This window comes from Athalia rosae, chromosome 1 (genome assembly GCF_917208135.1).
Source record: "Athalia rosae chromosome 1, iyAthRosa1.1, whole genome shotgun sequence".
In the NCBI taxonomy this organism is placed as follows: domain Eukaryota; kingdom Metazoa; phylum Arthropoda; class Insecta; order Hymenoptera; family Athaliidae; genus Athalia; species Athalia rosae.
The window spans coordinates 8,776,667-8,797,129 of NC_064026.1; the positions used below are offsets into that span (position 1 = coordinate 8,776,667).

The 20,463-nt window shown below is 46.0% G+C and overlaps 1 protein-coding gene across 3 annotated transcripts in view; it reads right to left on the reverse strand.

Annotated features, from left to right (window-relative positions):
* The window catches only part of LOC125500211 (protein trachealess), a 160,710-nt gene that overhangs the window by 127,449 nt on the left and 12,798 nt on the right, over positions 1-20,463 (reverse strand). For 2 of the 3 annotated variants that reach the window (XM_048652101.1, XM_048652097.1), the window contains exon 2: positions 3,457-3,489. In XM_048652101.1, coding sequence (XP_048508058.1) covers positions 3,457-3,489 — 33 coding nt within the window. Of the gene's footprint in view, positions 1-3,456; positions 3,490-10,581; positions 10,721-20,463 lie in introns of those variants that run through there. The other variant, XM_048652111.1, reaches the window with a different exon arrangement.

Consider the following 20,463-nt stretch of genomic DNA (forward strand, 5'->3'; position numbering starts at 1 on the left):
ATAGCGTTCGATCGACTCAACGATAATTAGCACTTCGTCAAAAATTGACCATCGGTTCCGCAATGGGGTTTGAAGTTTTGTCAGCGGTGTTCGCTATTCGGTTTTTTTTTTTTTTCGTTCCTGTCTTTACGAAAGGTCACATACAAAAAACGACGCTCTCAGGAGTCGAGACACTCTCTATCCCGAGAAACGCGTGGAAGACCCTTTTTTTGATAACGTCACACGCGTTATTAATTACTATAAGGTTCGGCTGTTTGTAATTAGCGTCCGATCAGTTATAGTTAATTGCCTTATACCCCCGTCTCTTACGTGTAGCAGCAAACGCTTCTCCCTCCTCCCCTCCGCCCCCCGCTCAGCCCTGCGCAGCGTCCTAGATCCTGCGGACCGAACCTGCCACCATTAATTATCCCTCACCCTGTCTCGACTCTTATTTCAGACTTTTAGCCAGCATATTGGGAACCCTTGTTTTATTTTACTTTCAATTCTGGGCCGGGTGTGAGACGGAGAGGTATCATCTCATTTTGTATCCTTGATTTTTTTTACATTTCGGAGCGATAAACTGGCGATAACTCGGTCAATTTCATAGATAGATCAATTTGACTTGCGAATTCGGATTCCTGAGATTAAAATGCATAAGAATAGCCCACGAACCCGCATAAAAAAAAATGTTGATTTTCGACCCCGAAATTGAAAAAACAGCGTGGCTGAGTCAGCCATAAATCGAAATCACCCTTCTCCCGGAAATACTTGGAGCCACATAATCCCAGTTTAGCTATTATAACGAGATGGTGTAGTTATTCAACCATATTCGATCATGAAGCTATCTTATTGTTAGTAAATCTAGAATTTTCCTCACCGAGATATCTCGATTTTTCTGCTCTGAAAAGTGAAAAATTGGCGACAACTCGCCTAATTTCAGAGATAAATGAATTTGGCTTTCAGATTTGGATTTCCGAGCTGATTATACGTGAGATTACTCTTGAAGAACCAAAATAAAATTCGATTTCTGAGCAAAAAATAAATCATTGTTTTAATTGGGTTTAATATGCTTTTCTTACGTATTTTGATCTCAGGAATCCGAATCTGAAAGAAAAATTGATCTATCTCTAAAATTGACCGAGTTATTGCGAATTTTCAGCTTTTTGGGGTCAAAAATAAAAAATTGATTTTTTAGTCTATCTGAATGTAATTTGAGCTCAGGAATCCGAATCCGGAAGAAAAATTGATCTATCTGCAAAAATGACCGAGTTATCCCCATTTTTTCGCGATTTTTGGCATAAATTTGAGGATATCTCGAAGGGAAAAATTCGTAGCTCAATTTGGACAACGGATTTGTGTTCCTGAGGTCAAAATACATAAGAAAAGTGCCATACGATCAATTTTAAAAAATAAAAATTTTTGGTCCAAATTTGAAAAAATCGTAAGGGGTACCCCTTGGAAAAATCTCAAATTTTGGCCAAAAATTTTTATTTTTTAAAATTGATCGTATGGCACTTTTCTCATGTATTTTGACCTCAGGAACACGAATCCGTTGTCCAAATTGAGCTACGAATTTTTCCCATAGAGATATCTTGATTTTTCTGCTCCAAAAAGTGAAAAATTGGCGATAACTCGATCAATTTTATAGATGGAGCAATTTGACCTGTGAATTTGAATTCTTGAGGTCGAAATACATCAGAATAGCATATAAAATAAAATATTTTTTTTTGACTCAAAATCGACAAAATTTCAAGGGGTACCCCTTTGGATTTTTTCGATTTTTGGGCCAAAAATGAAGTATTTTTAAAATCGACCGCAGGACACTTTTCTTACGTATTTTGACCTCAGAAACACGAATCCGTTGGTCAAATTGAGCTACGAGTTTTTTCATGATTTCTTGATTTTTCACTTTTAGAATCGATAAATTGGCGATGACTCGATCAATTGCGGAAATAGATCAATTTGGCTTTCAGATTTGGATTGCTAATGTCAAATCACCTAAGAATATCATAGAAAACTCTAAAAAAAAAAATAATGTCGAAATCCAGTCTTTTAGGAACACGAGTCAGCCTACCGTTAGGGTGAGGGGCTAATCCACCCTTGAGCTAGTCAACTTCATAGAACAGGATTGGTCAATGGGCTAGTTTTTCGTCGAGTATATTTATGATTCGAGCTACGGATACGATCGATTTTCCAACCCCGTCGAACCGAATAGTCCTTTTTGTTCACTCGATTCTTGTACTCAAAGTAACATCTATAAGAGAAACTTTGGCCGTCGACGGAACCTCTCTATGTGACGGTCGGGAGGTTCCGCGACTCCATTTCTCGGTCCCGTCCGCGGTCACCACTAGCGCGAACGTTGATTTATGTCCAGACCGTTTGTAGCAGAAGACCTCTGCGCTACACGTATATACCTCGACTTGAGCTCGGATTCGCCGCTTCAAACAATGGAATTGCATCCCGACGTCAATCTCCTTCCATCAATCTCGACCGTATTCCTTTGCTATTTAATGCCCGCTGCTCTTGTTCATAGCGCCGTTTAACTTTACATTATTATACATATCGCCATATTTGTGCGTACCTACTCGATCGGTGCCGCCACTTATCGCTGATGTTCCAACGGGAATTACTCGCTCGCGATAAAATTCGAGTTTCGTTAGATCGACGAACGGGTGTTGCGACGAACGGTGAGAAGAGGATAAAATCAGAGGCGAAAAAATGCACATCGGAGTCGCGAGACAAAATATCACGTTCACACGCGCATCAGATGCATAATCAACCATACATCATGCGATGCGAGACTCGCGCCGGCCGACTACATCAATCAATCTTGACGCGAATAATTATTGTAGGCTTGGGATCGTAATCGTTTTTCTTATCCGACCCGTGCAACGCGAACCTTTTTCGGGAACCCCTTCGCACCAGGTATTGCGAAACGGGATTCGCGACTTCGTACGTACGAGTATATTTTCTCGCGTTATATATTTTCATCGCGAATTATAATTTCGCGCACCGCAACACCTGCCGCGGGGCCGCCGTCGGTTGGTCGCGTGTACGAGGATGAATAAAATTTAAATCTGCGGAATATCGAAAACTCAATTCTCATCAATTTTATAGGAACGATACATTTTTCACCCGACCACTCTCACCCGTATGGTATAGTTGACGCGCAAGGTATTGCTCCGAAATGAACACGTGGATCCGGTTCAAATTGATGCGGCTCACCGGTCGCACGACCAGAATATCAATCACGCTAGTGTGACTTCGAGTTGATTAAAAATTAATCACTGTAATTAGTAGCGAGATAAATGATTGAAAATGTCGAAGTATAATCAATCGAACACTATAGATTAAAAACTGAAAAAATACCCCCGACATACCTAGTAAAAAAGACTCTTTCTATACGGTACGCAAGTCGAGAGCGAACGAACTGATAAGCGATAATAATTAAATTGAATAATATTTTTTTTCTCTCACCTATCCGTCCAGCACAGAGCATCGTCCCGGTACCTGTGAAAACAGAGAAAATGAGATGAATTAATCTCGAAGAAATTCCAATGGAGTTTCGATGGATTTGGTGTCTCACGCACCTTTTTCCATCGTTTTTTTTTTTTTTTAGAGTATTTCACGATGTAAAATCGCCTGTAGAAAAAAAAAAGAAAAAAAAAAGTCTCGTTCAATGCAGTGCGCGGTCCACAGCTGATCGATTTATATACGAAACGAAGTCGTACGTACATGAGATTCGGTTGGGCAGTTTCGTATTTGGCAGACGTCATCCGCGTCATTGTCGTCGCTGCACGGGAGCCCCCGCGGGGCTTCCGTGGCTTTTACTAAATCACTAATTCGATATTTCGTCGCCCCCCTCGCCTCGTTTCTTTTCCCCCTCGATTCCACAGCTTTTTAGGTATGTGACCCTCCCGCGCAAGTTCCGCCGCGTCGCCCAGCTTACAGGGAAAAGCTTTTATATGAAAGCTGAGCCATATGAATAAGATCGCCGTCGTAAATTTCACGCGAGGCTAATCTTACGTTTCCAAATCCCGTATACGCCGAGAATTCTGCAATTTTAACGCTCGCGAGTATCCCGTGCCGTTGCAGTTTCATACGTTGCCACGCCGCGTCGTATCTCGTTCGAACGAACCGTATTCGTACATACACGTATTTCCATCGACTCGAAGATTAACGCGAACGGGCGATTTCCGTCGAAAAAATGAGCGAAGAAAAAAAAAATACCTTCGAATCTCGAGATGAAATATATTTCTGAGTCACGTTCCCCGTAGGTCGCACTTGTGTACCTCGGATCGGTTATCCGGCGTAATTCTTACGCGAAATCGGAGAAGAGTCGGTTTTAGAGGTGTAACGTAGTCGGTGCGGCGAGCGTATACATAATACGAGATAGTCGGTCGAAAAACTCGGCCCCGCAGGGCGTTAGCGTAACACGAAAACATGCGACGCGCTGCGGCATCGCTGATTTATACTCGGCATGCTTTATCTGGCTTTTAAGTGCTAAATCCGCTGATGCAAAGATTAAAAACTTAACTTGCGCAGGAGCGCGCATTCCTACGCGGCGTATAAACCGCTTGCAACGGTACGACAAGGAACACAACGACGTTCGAGAACGACGGGGACCGCTGCGCTGCACCTGCGATATTCTTATGCTAACGTCGGAATATTCGGATAACAACACCACCACCACCACCACCACCACCCGTACCGAAGCAGGGGCTACGTATTCAGTCGGACTTGAAAAGCCATAACACGTTATGGCTGTTAAGGAGAACACATTTATCTGTTATACGTTCAAATTCCACATATCGTCCACCCCGCGATATTACTATATGTATACGACCGCGCGTTGTATAGAATCGCTTCTCCCTTTCCATTTATTTTTCATTTTCGACATAAGGACACGAAAATCTAGGTAGATCCTTCGATCGAATAATCCCACGAAAAGTAAGAGGGAAAGAAAATAAATGAATAATCGATCGTAGAAGTATTTAAAATTAGTGATTACCCAACCCACACTAGTCCGCCGCAGTTCCGTAATACCTCTCCGGTAATTTCCGATAGTTCATAACTCGTCGAGCGGAGTTGGCAACGGATGACGGCGGACGAGAGTATCTGCCGGATAGTGGAGAAGAGGAATGGAAAGGGCGTGACGGGACAGCTGATTCACGCGAGAATATCGGCGGGGTCTGTCAACGCGACATGATTTAAAGCCAAATATTACGACAGAGGAGAAATTCCTCGGCCTTCTAAGCTCCGATCTCACGGAGGATTTTTTCTTTTTGCCCAAGGGGTGAGGAGGAGGGGAGGGGCGGGGTGGCGAGGTGGGAAATTCAAAAGGGAGAGGACGCGGGGCTTGACACTCGTGCAGATATTTCGAACGGACGGTTTATTACCGGGAGGACTTTGCTTCGGGTATAGGAACATTGATTTAATGCGCGAGTAATTGGGCGAACGGACGTCTCTATGAGCACCACCTTACCACCGCTAATGTCCCGCGCCCTTGCCAAGCTCGCCCGCAACCCTCTCTGTGGCATGCTGAACTCGTTATTGCTCATTTTATTGCTCCGTTGCGGGGTCCTCGAACCGTACGACGACGTCTATAAGCGACTCCGCCGCTTCTCGGCAGATGTACTTCTCGTCCGGGGAAAACGGGAATAAACCTATTTGTCTCGATATCCGTGTGCGAACTTATCCGAGGCATATGAAGAGTCAAGTTGAGTTTGAATTTTTTCAACACTTGAATATTCAATGATTTTATCAATTTTCACTGTTTATAATTTGTCAAATTTTGCGTCAGCGCTCGACGGGGGTGGGAGATCAGAAGGTCCGTGGAGAATGTAAAAGTGGAGCGCAAAAACAGGTGGTTCGAGACCGACTGGTGCAGCGAGCTGCAGGTGAAGTGTGAGGGCGACTCCCCCCTATTAGATCATTCGCAGTAATTTTTCGAACTTATACAGGTGATTTTCTTCCCGCACGTTCCGACGATGCCCGCCGTACCTGCAGCCCTCTTATTTTCGTATACAATTCGAGTTAATTCGGATCAATTTACCACCGAAATCCTATCGGTAATTACACATCCCGGGCCAATTTACGATACAATCGGAGACACTCCATATTTTATATCATTCTTTTTCCTTCATCTCTCTTCGAATGGTAAAAATTTTTCCAACAGCCGTAGCTGTACACGGAGATAGGGACGGGGATGGAGAAAACTGTTTTCGCACGGAATTCAAACTGGATCTTTCGACACGCGTTAGGCGTTAGTATGGTTATGCGGAGTAAGGGGCTGAGAGGCATTTAAGAATGTTTTGCAAGTCGTCATAATACGCATATGGGTTCGCGTTCGGCAGTAACGTCGCTGGAGGGACAGAGTGGTTCGGTCGCGTATAGATGCGTAGCAGCCGCACGTGTCGCGCGATTTCGGGCGTCACATCCCTCCCCCCGGTGTAAAGTTTAACTTCGGTATACGAACACCGGGTGTACGAAATGTCTGTTCTCCGGGCGGCACGGGGTTTGGCACGACCGAGTCGGGTGTGGGGGGGTGGGTGTGGGGGGATCGCGGGCCTCTCGCGGGTTCGCGTGTACGCGCGGTACGTTTCGGGAGCGCGGGGAATCGTATAACGACGATCCGATGCGTCGAGACGTCGGGGACGTCGTCGATCGTAAGTCATGCTTCGGAGGAAACCTCGCGTAGTCGCGCCTTTGAACTCTTCAATCGCGAGTTTGCGGGGCTCCTCTCAGACTGCGCGGATTATACGACCTCCGCCAAAGTTGGTTTCGCCTCTGTATACGCTTACGATACGTCGAGTCCAAAGTAACCCTTTGCGATAACGACGGTCACGCGCCGAATTGAGACATCAGAGGAGAAACCGCGCGCTAGTTTTCGTTATATGACGCGGGAGTTACCGGCGCTCAAAGAACCTCGCAAAGAGAGAGTCGCTACTTTTCCGCTTTACCGAATTACTCCGATCGCGATTAATGCCGAAAGCGAGAGGCGCCGCGCGTTTTTTCCGAATTTTTGAAGATCCTCGGAATTTTTCGTCGATGCCAGGACGTACGGCGAGTTATTTGAATATCTTTTTTACCCCGTCTCTCGTTACCCGAGCGAATAGTTCGAGTTAAGATAACGTACGTGTGTAAAATTTTGACGACACCGAACTTTCCGGCTCTCAATCTCCGAATTTCTCGGATTATACACTCGAGGCGGAATGTCCCGCAAAAATGCAGCACTCGGCTGTACCGGGGAACGAAATGAAGTGCAGGTATTTTTCGGTTCTCAAAAATTCTGTTCCTCTGCTCCGGGGCAGTGATCCTCGCGTCCGTCCTCCGTTCGCATTATCGCATAACTTAAGTTTTTCTGCCACGGTCCGCCCGAGGCAGAGCCCCGAAAAACAGCTGATTAATCGAAACCGCACAGATACATTCCTGGCCGTTCGGAAGCCACCGTAACCCGCACGCACGAGACGATGCGTTTAGTTCGCCCTTCTCTCCTGTGCTTTCGCTTCGAGTCCCGCGAAACGGCTGTAAGCGATGGGGTTTCGGGGGGGTAATGAACGGGGGGAAAAGAACCAACAATCGCTGTCACGCAAGCTTGTCGACATCCCCGACAAAAACCGAGACAAACTTCTTTCCGATTGTTTCAATTAAACAATAGACGACCGTTAGTCAACTCGTGGCACGTAGCCCCCAGCTCGATATCATCGCACTTGATATACCTACAAGGAAATGGCCCTAAACGATTATCGAGTCAAAATATGGAAAGGTAAATTTGCGCGATGGATTCGCAAAATCAAATTTTATCATTCGCTTTTCTTCGAATGGCCTTTCAAGACCGCACGACGGAAAAACAAAAACTAACTAGGTAAAATGGTTTGCTCCGGTAGACGTGACGTCGTAAGATAATTGCGTCGGAAATCTGTATCTGTGTAATTGATCAATGTCAGATTTCATCGCGCAAGGTAGTCGATCTTTTTTATACCTTTTTTTGGTTTCATTTTATTTTGTTTGTTGTTTGTTTTTTTGTTTTTTTTTCTTTTACCGGTAAATCGCGATCAGCGGAGCGTTTTCTGGGTAGCTATATATCTGATTGACGAGTTTCGTGCTCTCTCGACCAAAGCATCTCCACTATTTCTACGGGCCGTCGTCGGTGGATGCGAATGAGGAATAAAAAGTTATCCGCGGAACAGGCCACGCTGCGCCGCAGTCTCGCGCGTGAAAGCTTATACGATGCAGCGATTCGAGGAAGCTATATACAATCTCCGAGTCACCGAAACATTCCAATAACCGTCTGAAAATGGGAATCGGACGTCGGTAACGAGGCACCCGAGGGATACGAACCTCGATGATCCGAACTCGTCGAGTTCCCGTACGTTTTTCGCGCCAATTTTTTTACACCTCGAATATTCGATGACGAATCGACGACCCTGTCGCCCTGGCTCCGCCGACACCCCGGGAAACGCCCGCGATCTCCTTTGCGGAGCCTCGGCTCATCGTTGGTTCGGTGTCTTTGGCAGTCCGTCCACCCGAGGCACGACCGGCTCCGCTCCGGAATATCAAGGCTCGCTTCCCGAGGAAGGCGGACCGCTCGGACGAGCAGAGGAGGAGGCCGAACGACCGCCACGGACATCTCTGACGTTTCGTGTTTTGCCCCAGAGCGTTCGGACGCCGCGCCGTAATTATTGGACACAGAAGAAGCCACGGGGCGCTCGATCTGCGCGCCGTGGCCTCTTGGTACGCGGATACGCGTTATGGCAAGGAATGCGAGCTACCGGTATCTCAATATCTATTGCCACTGGCACAAGTCTCTCCCTTGGGCTACGGAAAGTATTCGGAGACACTGCGGGGAAAAACTGTTCGTCGATCGCCACCGAAGAGGGGAGGCCGGTCGAGAAATCGGGGGAGGGGGGTGGTCACTCGACGTGGAAAACTATAGATTTACTTCCAAGGAGGGGAACGAAAATTCAACATTGTTTTTATTTTTTTTCTCGAAGGGATCCGAGGGATCTATGAAAATTGGTAAAACGTTGGCTTTCCTATCGAGCTGACCTTGCACTCACGTCTGGTATGATTTCCGTTGATTTTCAGTTTTCAGCGCGGAAAACTGGAGCATTGTGTAAACATTTCGCTGCGTGGCAGTTAGTTTTTAACCGACGATATTATCGTAAGCGGACGTCAAAAGTCTTCATTGCGGCGTGTTACACAGTTGCGACAACAAGGGAGATCACAACAAAGATAAAACCGCGTACACAAGAAACTTCTTATTCATATTTATCCAGCTTAGGTTAATATTGTTGGTGTATTATGAAGGAGTATTTAAATGCGGTTGCGGAGCATCGAATCCATCGAATACCGTCAGATACTTCCGTGAGTGCAGCCTGAACTTGTAGTCCCTTCGAAGTCACGTTACGTACGGGTTGATATAAACGTCCGTATACCACATTGAACGAAAATGCGTTTCGCAGTAACGTTCGTCGTGTTGTTATTGGCATTGGGAGTAATTGCTACCGAAGATGACTGTTGTCCGCCACCACCGCAATGCACGCCGACCAGTTGTCCGAAAGGTCAAAAATGCCAAGTAGTACAACCCCAATGCTTCACAACTCCGTGCTGCGAAGTGATCACGTGTACGTAACCCGAATAGTCTGAGACTGAACTCGTACCTACTCCTAACGACCGAATTATGAAAAATCAAATGATCACCGTTACCTGATTCTAACTTTCAAGTCTTATGTTCGAGACGATTTTGTGACAACGCATCAATAAACCAAATCACTCTACCCATTGCGTTTGAATCTCCACATGTTATACGATCACTTCCTTCGTTCTCCTTTTCTCAACACACTCAGTTATTTATACAACCTATTTATTTATATTCTCATATTTTTATTCCATGAAGTAATGCAAATACCAGTCGCGGTATCTCATGAGGACAAAACTCTTTTTCAAATCCTCGAAAAATATGCATCATCGCGTAATTTATTAATCGGGAAGACGGTAAGTTCTATAAAAAAATATAGACGAGCGTGTGAATTTAGGATGGAACATCCGATACGATGATTCAACGATCGAAAGTCATGGGAATTATTCGTGAGTCGGCACGAGCTGAGTCGAGTCCTCATCCCATTGAAATTTAACACCTGAGTTAAAGGTTCACCGACCCGCCGGTTAATTAGGTAATTACGAAACTTATTTGGATATCTGTTACTGTCATTTCAACGATTTGCCTTAATATTAAGTGGTGCTAATTTGCATAGAAGTATAGTGAGAAAATGCTAATCGAGAAGCGAACGTTGAAAACGCTGCGGGTACAATGCAACGCACATCGGCGCTTCACGTGCGCGCACAAAACGTCTAGATATTAATAAGAGGTGTCTCAACAACTCCGCCTCTGTGACGACGCTGTCAACAAAAAGTTGACGGGAGTTTTGATCGGCATTATACACGAAACGATGAATAGGTGAGAGACCCCGTCTTTCAAGAGTCGAGGAGTTATTTCACACCACTTTTGTGTGTTCACTCGTGTTCGCCTACACGCATTATCGATATCCCGACTCGATGTTGTTTTTGTTGAAAAATCCACGTCTACGTTATACTTACACGTCCGACGTTGAAGCTGGATGAGATGTCTCGGCTCCACCGAAACCCCGCTGGATCCGATCCAAGACTCTTATCGAGATTCGATCTAGCGAAATGGACACCGCGGAGATCGAAGAACGACTAAAACTGGACTCGCCGTTTCGCCGATCAGAGACAACAACAACAAGGTCCCTACGATCTGGAACGGATGTAAACACGACGTTGACGTGACGGGAATCGAGGAAGCTCGTTAATACTCGTTATTGTGTAATCGGAGAGTTACTACGACGACATGAATCTAAAAATAATTACAGCTATCCGACGATTCCCGCGCTACGTAACTTGTATTCCGTCATTAGACCGGGCCAGGTGATAATTAGCTTTTTTTTTTTCTCCAACGGTGTACGTCTCGCGATTCGTAATATCTAACAGTTTGTCAAACGCCCGTACATTATAATACGATTATAATGGTAATATCACTCGGTATATCCGGAAAACCTGACCGACCGTTTTTCATTATAATCGTAAAACTCGTTTCCGATAACACGTGTACACGTTACACGTGTATGTATACGGTTTACATAAATGAATACGTGAACGTATTAATAAAACGTGTAAACAGACCGCGTATTTCATCACCTAATATAATGATTATAATTAAACGCCGTTATGCCTTATTCACCGCAGATTCAATTAATTCTATTTATTGCACGAGGAAGTATCGGCCGTGTTACGTGACGCTGAATATCATCGGTTCGAGGAACGCGGCGCGTGATGAACGCGGGGATTCCTCGGCTTATTTATTATACGTGTTTCTTTGGTTTTTTCTTTTATCTTGTCGCTATCCGTTGAACGTGTGTAGTCGGATGAGTATACACAACCCAATTATGCTAAAATGTATAACTACCGACGGTCCCCGGAGTGGGTATATAAGCACAGGTGATCACCGATGAAATCGTCAAACGAGTCCGAGTTCTATTCAACGACGTCTCCGTTTCGAAGTGCACGCAACTCCGCTTAACGGGCTACCCTATATCAACGATGCGTTTCCTCGTGTTTTTCGTACTGTTCGTTGGCCTCGTCGCCGCAACCACCGGTCAGGGCAGACCCCTGACTTGCGCGCATCATCCTTGCCCGAAAGGAGAGGTTTGCTATCTGCAACAGGTGCAATGCTTCACGACACCCTGCTACCCCATACCGAGCTGCAAGCCCAAACCGTGCTGATCTGGTCATTGTGGATCCACGGCGAAAGTGAAAATTATCGCGCAACCTCGACGATTTGTACAACGTGATTGGGTGACAATGATGCGATCGCTACCATAGTGCGAAAGTTCAATAAATTCTCAACGTCGGACGAATCAATGTTCCTTTTGTTTTTTTTTTTAATTTACATCGTTGGCTGATCCTTCCGAGGTGATAATCTTAAGCTTCATGTCACATCTCATCGCTGTCGTTCACGCCGTCTGTTGTATCGAATCATTACACTTAATTATGTGAATCAAAACTTCGATTAATTTCTGGACACTGTAACCATATTGTCGAGCTCTGTAAAACGTGACCAGCCTATGGCAGGTTGAGGTTTCTTACTCATAATTATGGGAAAGCGCATACTTATTCCGTAAAGATATATTCGCCCTAGTTGATATCATTCGATAAGTTGCAGGGAGTCGAATGCGTTTTAGGTCAGATAAAATAAATGTCTCACCGGGGCGGGTCAACGTTCGATATCGTATCCTGAATTCGTTTGCATAACCGTAATGGCCCTCGACGCAATAATATAAAAGCTGCCCACCAGCGTCACATACCGTCACAGGGATTTCGACCGTCACGTCGCGTGTGTGCAACGACACGATGATGCGTTCTTCCGTCGTAACGGCGGTGCTGCTGTTCGGCTTGTCGGTTGTCACCGCTACCTTCGTCCTGCATAAAATTCCTAAACCTCCGCCAATAGCATCTTGCGACACTTATCGACGATGTCCGGATGGTCAAGAGTGTTACCTCCGAATGGCTCACTGTCCGACCGCCCCGTGTCCGCAAATACCGGGATGCCGTCCGAAGACCGAATCGTCGACCGTCAACATTAATCTGGACGAGCTGCGACAGTGATTCTTTAGAAATTGTTCGTATATTATTGTATCTGCATGATTGAAAATTACAACGACTGTTGAAATTGGCCGAGTTCATATTTTCACGCCTTTGAATCGTTCCGTCACGGAGCTCCTTTTTGAGATAAATCCCAATTCTCTCCATTCGGTGATGCCCTATTAGAGAGAACGCGTTGTATCTTTGGGGCGTTTTAGCCGCCATTGTGACCGAAAGTTATTTAAAAGCCGTCGTTCATGGGTATCGACTAATCCGACGTTCGAGTTTGTTGAATCACACCGCTTGTAGTAGACGTGTGGTTTCTGGCCGGACGTCACTTCTCATTTAGATAACACACCGTTTCAGGAATGACCGTGAGCGCCGAGTTTCCTATTCTTCAACCGTGTCTTTATATATTCTACCGGTTCCAAAGAATGAGATAAGTAGGGACCACCCCACTGATTTTTTTCTCATTTTCCCCTCCCCCCCCCCCCCCAAACTCCACGGAAATTTTATAGGACTAAAAAATGATGCGATTTCGCGTAAAGAGAATTTAAAATCAAAGTGCGCGGGGTCTTTCGAGCGGTGATCCCAGTCAAGTGGTCGGCAGAATAAAAAACACATGCGCGATCGAAAGGCGAAGTTGCCTGCCCGTAGGAGTTGATCGGTAATTCGTCGGAGTGAACCGGTAGAGGGGGGAGTTCGTACCCGGCAATGCGACACCCACACACGATCGTCAAATTGGATTATAAATTAAATTTAGCAAATGTATTTATTCGTTTCATCGGGGGCACGTTCGAACCACTCGCATTAAAAAGCTGTGAAGAAAATAAAATATAGCGTCGAATAAGTAGAAACTATTACAAGTGACGTGTGGAATTTAATATTAAAGTTTGTAATATACGGCCGTAGCCGAGGGAATCGATCAGAAGTTAACAAGTCGGGCTTTACGGCTTGACGCACCCACGCAACACCTTGGCCTCCCGAGGTGATCGCTACCGGCTACACTCGCCACCCCTGAAACTTTGACTTCTTTGGCGGTGTATCGCATTCCGTACGCAATCCACGACGGTCGACGGTCAACGAGCTCTTCGGTATCGTACCGAGTTCGGTGGTACGAGACGAACCCGCTCTACGAACGTCCGCTTTCGAAGGGAACGGCGAAAAATTCTCATTTCATCCGAATGTCGCCGTAAACGTTCGATAAACCGAACAAGAGATACCTTGTACGAAACCGAGAGATAGCGAGTGGTGTATTTGATGTGGAGACGGAGCGTGTGAGCCGTGAGTTAAATAATGAATGGCGCGAAAGGGATGCGGTAGGATCAGGAGGGGTGGAGATACGGTGGAAGGTATCGGGTCGTAGCCTCCACGGGTTATCGGAAGGTGTCGCACATTTTAAGTAAAAGCTGAAACTTTCGACGAGAATAAGGACAAAAAGGTCGTTTGGAGAAAACACAAGATTTCAATTAAAGAGACAAGTTCGGTAATGAGGTACGCTGGATTTATTAGCTCGGGGTTTTCGGCCCCCGAATACCCTCTGCGTGTGAGCGACGAAAACGTGAAGAAGGGTCCGCCGAACTGCGGCCCCTACGGTAAGGAGTTTCGAGCATCGAGTTGACTCGGACTTCTCTCACTTCACAACCGAGTTCGTTTCTCATTTGCATCGGCTCCGGACTCATTATTGTTTCCTGACTCAGCCGCTCCCGTTTAGATAGTTCCTTCCAGCCCTCCCCTCCCCCCTCCCCGCCTCGCCTCCTCTCGTTCTTAATTTTGCTTGTAACCCAATCAGCCACCTCTCGATTACACCGTAAACGGAGCGAGTCTCGCGACGTTTCTTATCTCGACACTTTCGTCTTTCGACACTTATATTGACCATCGAATCGAACCCCGACAGATCCCCGTGACGGGGAACGACCCTTGATGATATACATACTGCCGTGTAACGATACACACACGTCTAGTGCAACTAGCGTTCGCATCCGCCAACGTCGTTATTATCTTTCCTCTATCTTTTCGATCGGAAGCGCGATCGGTATTTTCACCGAGCCATACCGAGCGCCGTAATATTGCAATCGGATCGCCGATTGTGGAACGCTGAAAATTTTTCCGAGAGTGACCCGTGGATTTGGCTTAACGGGCGCGCGCTACCAATGATCGATTGTCGATTAGCCGCGGGTCATATAAGCGTACGAGTTATTTCATCGAGCTTATTACCGTTCCAAATATACCGTAAATCAAATTCTCCGTCGACTTGTTCGCATATGTTACGTAAGCAGTGTTACAATGGTACTTACAATTAGTGATGAGAGTTAACTGGGCGTGGAGCATGCTAATACCGAGTATAAACTCTGCGATAGCTGCCAATTACTCCACCGGCGTACGAGCGCAGTTATTAAACCTCGAGTGACCCCGACGTTAATTGATGCGATGTACTCGTACGAGAACAGCTGAAATTCTTACCGCGTTTACCTCGTGAAATTCACACAGGATCCCCCGCAGATTTGGCGAGTTTTAGGAGTGACGGGTGTGCAGACGGACTTCGCGGTTCGATCGATCGATCCCTCGCGATCGGTCGCGTTTGAGCAATCAGAAACATTCAGCGGCCTGAATGAGTCGGAGGGAAAGAGAGATGTTCTACCGGTAGCAATGACGACCCCTGATAAAGATCTGCTCGTCGCCTCGTTAATGTCCTTTTTACATTTTACAACCGCCTCGATGCTGCTGCCGCCGCTGCTGCTGCTGTTGCCATCGCCGATGCTGTCGGGCCTTAGGGTCCCTCGGGACCAACGGGAGTGGGGAGAGATCGCGTGACAGATTAAGCTGGTCGAGATAGATATTGTAGCGCGCGCGTCGTATCGACGTTTCCGCGCGCCTAACGAAGGTCCGGTTTTAGGGTTGTTCGTCCGTGTTCAATAAAATTCCAACCGAGAGTTCGAAACGAATTTTATCGAGACGAAAAATACGAGCATACAGATAGATGGATATTTTCACATTCGTCCATGATTTACCGAAGATCTCATTTTTTGGATTTATTGAAATATCGAATTTCCAACTTTGGATCGCCAGGTGATTTCTCGTAGAAATTGCGAGTCTACGTCAGCTACGAGTGTGATTTTTTTCTCGCCTCGCGAGTTCTCGGGGCGACTCTTATTTTTTTAGCATCGGATTATATCTTGGCGGTTGTAGTCGGACGATGATTCGAAAGATTTGCTCTGAGAAAAAAAACTAATATTCGAGACGTAAAAACTGGTGAGCAGAGGATACCGAAAATCGATACCAATCGCGGTGCAGCGAGTCGATTGCAGCACTCGCGATCAATTGCCTCCGGCCGTCACATGGTTTGCGTACCTACCCGTCATTATATGGGTATATAGGTATATACGTATAACACACATATAATATATATATATCTCATCGAATCTTGAATGCGATCTCGAAATGGCTCGAAAATTATGCGCCAAATATGTAGCGGCAATCTTGTTCCGGATAATATCTATAGGTCGGACGAAATGTTCCCTTGATTGGATGTATTAAGTGAGAAATTTTTTCAATGAAATTACCGATGGCAATTTTTTCCGATGAAATTCACGGTAAGATGAAATTAACTGGAATGTCAATTTCGGGTCCAACGAAAATTTGGCACTTTGAGATCGAAGATCGAGTTCCACTAATTCAAAACTTGACCAAACGTCGTAGACCGGAAATGGAGAAAAACACGTCGGATCCGCCGAATGCAGATCAAAGTCGTGAGATATTCGCACGTTCGAATGACGGTGTGGTACGGCGGTTAGGTATGAAATTAGCCGGACCGTAACGATCGCTGATCTACGAACTGAATAATTAATAAAGAGAGGCACAGCTATGATCCGTCTCGTTAACGATTCATCAATCAACGTGTTTTCTAAGTACATAAACTATCCACACCGACGCGATTACAGCGTTGCAGTGTAATAAATATTCAGTAACGTCGAGGGTATCATTATCATCATCATTATCGTCATCATCATCCAGATGAAACTGGAAAGCATGGGTTACCTGACCTGCCATAACTCATATTCATAGGTACATACCGATTTATCCAGAATTCGAAAGGCGATTGAGAAAACGAACAACTTTCGTCCGTCGACTAATTATAGTAGATGACGAATTTTAACGGAATCATCGAATCCTGGCTTCAGCAATGGAAGAATCTCCCGTTCAAAAAACGAACTATTCGGAATCCCCTCTCTCTAGCTTTGTTAATTTCTGCAGTCGGACGTTTCATAGGATTCACTCCATCGAACATCGAACGTCTGTGTAGATTGCGTGACGTTACGTTACGAGTTGCGTACCGCCGAATACGTAAACCGTGGAATTTCGTTGTTCGATCGTACGAAGGAGCCGACTAGAAGTTGGCCAGTTTCTTGTCCGACGTCAGAGCTTCATTCTCCCTTCGTCTAATCCCCCCGCGCATAAATTCACGAACAAGCTCACCGAGAGTCGACGGTATCATATAAAGGGAAGATGAAGCTACCGATCGGGAGGATCGATCGTAGCCGCAGAGAGGTCTTCTCCGAGCACCCATGAATAATACACGCGCGGCACAATTAGCTGCACCGTTTCCAATTTAATCGGCGAATTATCAGCCCAACGGAGAATGGAGACTCGATCTTGTAAAAAACTGACCGAGTAGTAACGACCCGCCGCGAGTCACTCCAGGGAAACGGCTTACGCCATGTCGTTCGCCGGAGGTACGTACGTCCGTGCTAGCAGCTGCCCTGGATAAGGTATCCGTTCGCGATCCAGCCGCGACGTTGGTGTTCGCATTTCATTACGATCCGAGTATTTATCCGTCACATCTGTACCCCTCTTACCTCTCGATTACGACCGAATATAATTGACAAATTTACCGAGATGCGTGCAATCGTATCGCAGCGAAGCTTCATTTTTCACTCAATTCGCGCGATCGGTAAATACTCGGGTAAATTGTATCCACGAATTTTTATTTATCATAATTTGCTCGCATCGATCAGCCGTGTATATTACATTGAATTTTATTCATCCCGGCTATCGGTATATAACGATCGTAGAGAATATTATCCGCGGCAGTTGGCGAGCTCGTAGGCCGATTTACCGGTCACTCGGCGCGATGTTTTATTGGCTACGGGTAGTTTGTTGTGACGACATTCGCGGCCATAGCTCGATGCTAATTAAAACAGGTGTTAAACAATGAACAATCACCGGTATTGACCCATAGGCTAAGACCGCTCCGCTTCGCGACACTTGCAAGCAAAACGTACTTATCACCCTCCCTCTCCACCCCCCCACCTTCGGTCATTTTACCACCCTGATAGTATACACCCCCCCCCCCCTGCCCCCACAGCCGCCGACGCCGCCATCGATATCAATTATTTCAGAATAAACTTTTTGCTATACCGCACACCGTATAACACCGTGTACGTACACGAAATTCGCACGTGCAATTTTTGCGTATGCGATGATATGTATATCATTGAGGTATAGTTGCAATTATCACGTGGGTCATTGATTCGCATAGAGTTGGATCTATCTGAAATCACGACACGCGTTTTAAAATAATTCGAATTAACGAACTTCGAAAGTGAAAAGATGTTCGACCAACTGAACGATAAAAACGTGGAGCTGGAGTTGAAGGTTGCGGTAGTTTTTTGGGACTGGGTGAACATAGCTAAACGCGTAAGCCAGACTCGACGGGAGACCGTACAGCGTCCCTAGGGACCGACGACCCCGGGATCGCCATTCCCACCCCCCGCGACGCGACGCGACCATATACGCTCGAGCTGGATGTCTTAGACTTTATCTCCTCATCCCTTGGCAGAAACGTACATACCTAAAGATTCATTTTTACCCGTAGGCCTCGTTGCACGGCGAGTAGAGACATATACGTGACCCCGTACACAGCTGTATAATCGGGTTTCCGACACGGTCAGGTCGTCGGCGCGCGGAGTTCATGTGCCAGTCTTACCCGTAATCTATCACCGCGTCTCATATCCTCCACGGCCATAATTATCACGTCGGTACATTCATCTATTTTAATAACGATATCACTTAGCAACGCGCCCTACGTACCCAACCTCCAGGTGAAAATACTCCGTGGGAGATGGATCACCGGTTGCTGACCGCGCTCCCCCACTCCACTCCCTATACGTACGTATACCTCCCTGCATGCGTTATTACCTCCGCGAGCACAATTTTCTCAACCACGCGTCTTGATCACGTCGTTGGGAATTTTTCTTTCTCAATTTCGAAGGTTATTTCGGAGTGGCGATTACTTCGTTTTTTTTTTCTTTTTCTTTGACATTTCGCTTCAGCAACGAATTTTTCAGCCTCCCTCCGATTCGAGAGTTCGTGTCCGAGGAATTTATTCTCCTTTCCATAGAATTAGAGATTTTTAATTACAGCCGAAAATTTCGAGTACCTTCGGTACGCCGGGCTTCACAATTTTTTATGAACCTGCTCTCTCTCACGTGGAGCGAGGAGAGGGGGGGCGAGTATATTAGTCTCTGTTTAAACGTGGTGATTATTTCTTTCGTCAAACGGATAGATTTGTTGGGTTTTTTTTCTCGTTTCTAGACTTTATTGCCGGTTATGTGAGCGGACAGCGTTTTGTTGATTTAATTACGTCGAACGTCCGTCTCTCATGTTACATGTACACGCGCACACTTGGACGAAAAGTAGCCGTCAACGTTGTACGCGAGGTCTACAATGTGAAGTAGGAAAATAATGAGTAAAATCATCAATGGTTCTATTTGACATAACGGCGGCCTAGCGTTGTTTGAACAGCGGGCGGTTAATCCTCGTGTTTTGGGCAGTATGGGGCCCTGAGACCGTCATCTTGCGCATACCGCTGTACGGGAAATTTATAATTTATACGGAACACGCGAAGAGTCGCCACCGAGCGATGACGACGGTATTCCTCTCGGGGGTTTCGATTTTAAAACGTCCGATCGTCGATATCTCGCGGGGTATCTCTAGCGTGCCTTATTTTTTTCGTATCCGCCGAATTAATTACCGATCAAAATTTCTCGGAGCGTGTCCGATATTCCGGGGATATACAAAAGCGACGTTTGTACCCTCGAATGAGGCGAGAACGTCGAATTCCTTTTGTCGACTAAAGTAGCTGCGCGTAAGGGGTATTTAACATTTGGGAAAAAAGATTTTTCACTTTTCTACTTTTTACAACGGAGAGCGGTCTTCCACCGTTTCATTTGTACGCGGGGCGATTCTCCTATCTCGTTGGAACGGTCACTCGATAAGACGTGTTAACTAATGGCTGATTTGCATATGTACCCAACCTGGGCTACGACTAAGTGACTGCCGTCGGCGTTACCCCTATCCGACAATAAGTTTCCAGCAGCTCGCGTTCCTCCCATCTACGTGAAAAGGATCTCCGTACGTGTGTATATATGTTCCGTACCTACACAGCTGTATGGCCCATCCGTAGAGGCACGTGAGAAACCTGGAGGAAATTACCCGCCGCGAGGACTCGATTCATTCGACCACTTAAGTAGAGACTCCTATCCCAAAACCGTCTGTACAAATGAACCGACAAGATCCTCGAACCCTAACCTGACCCAACCTTGAGGCATAACTGTTACGAACAGGCGGCGAGGAGGATTACGGAACTTCCGAACGATTGGGCATTTATTAATATTTCGATCGTTCGACCCACGTACGATTTCTCGGGATTCCGGAACACTGTCGAGGTATAGGGTGGTGCGTATACCTATGTGCGTGAAGTTTTCTTCGCGAGTAGTATACACCAGATCTAACGACGTTATTCAATTTAAAGAACGCATA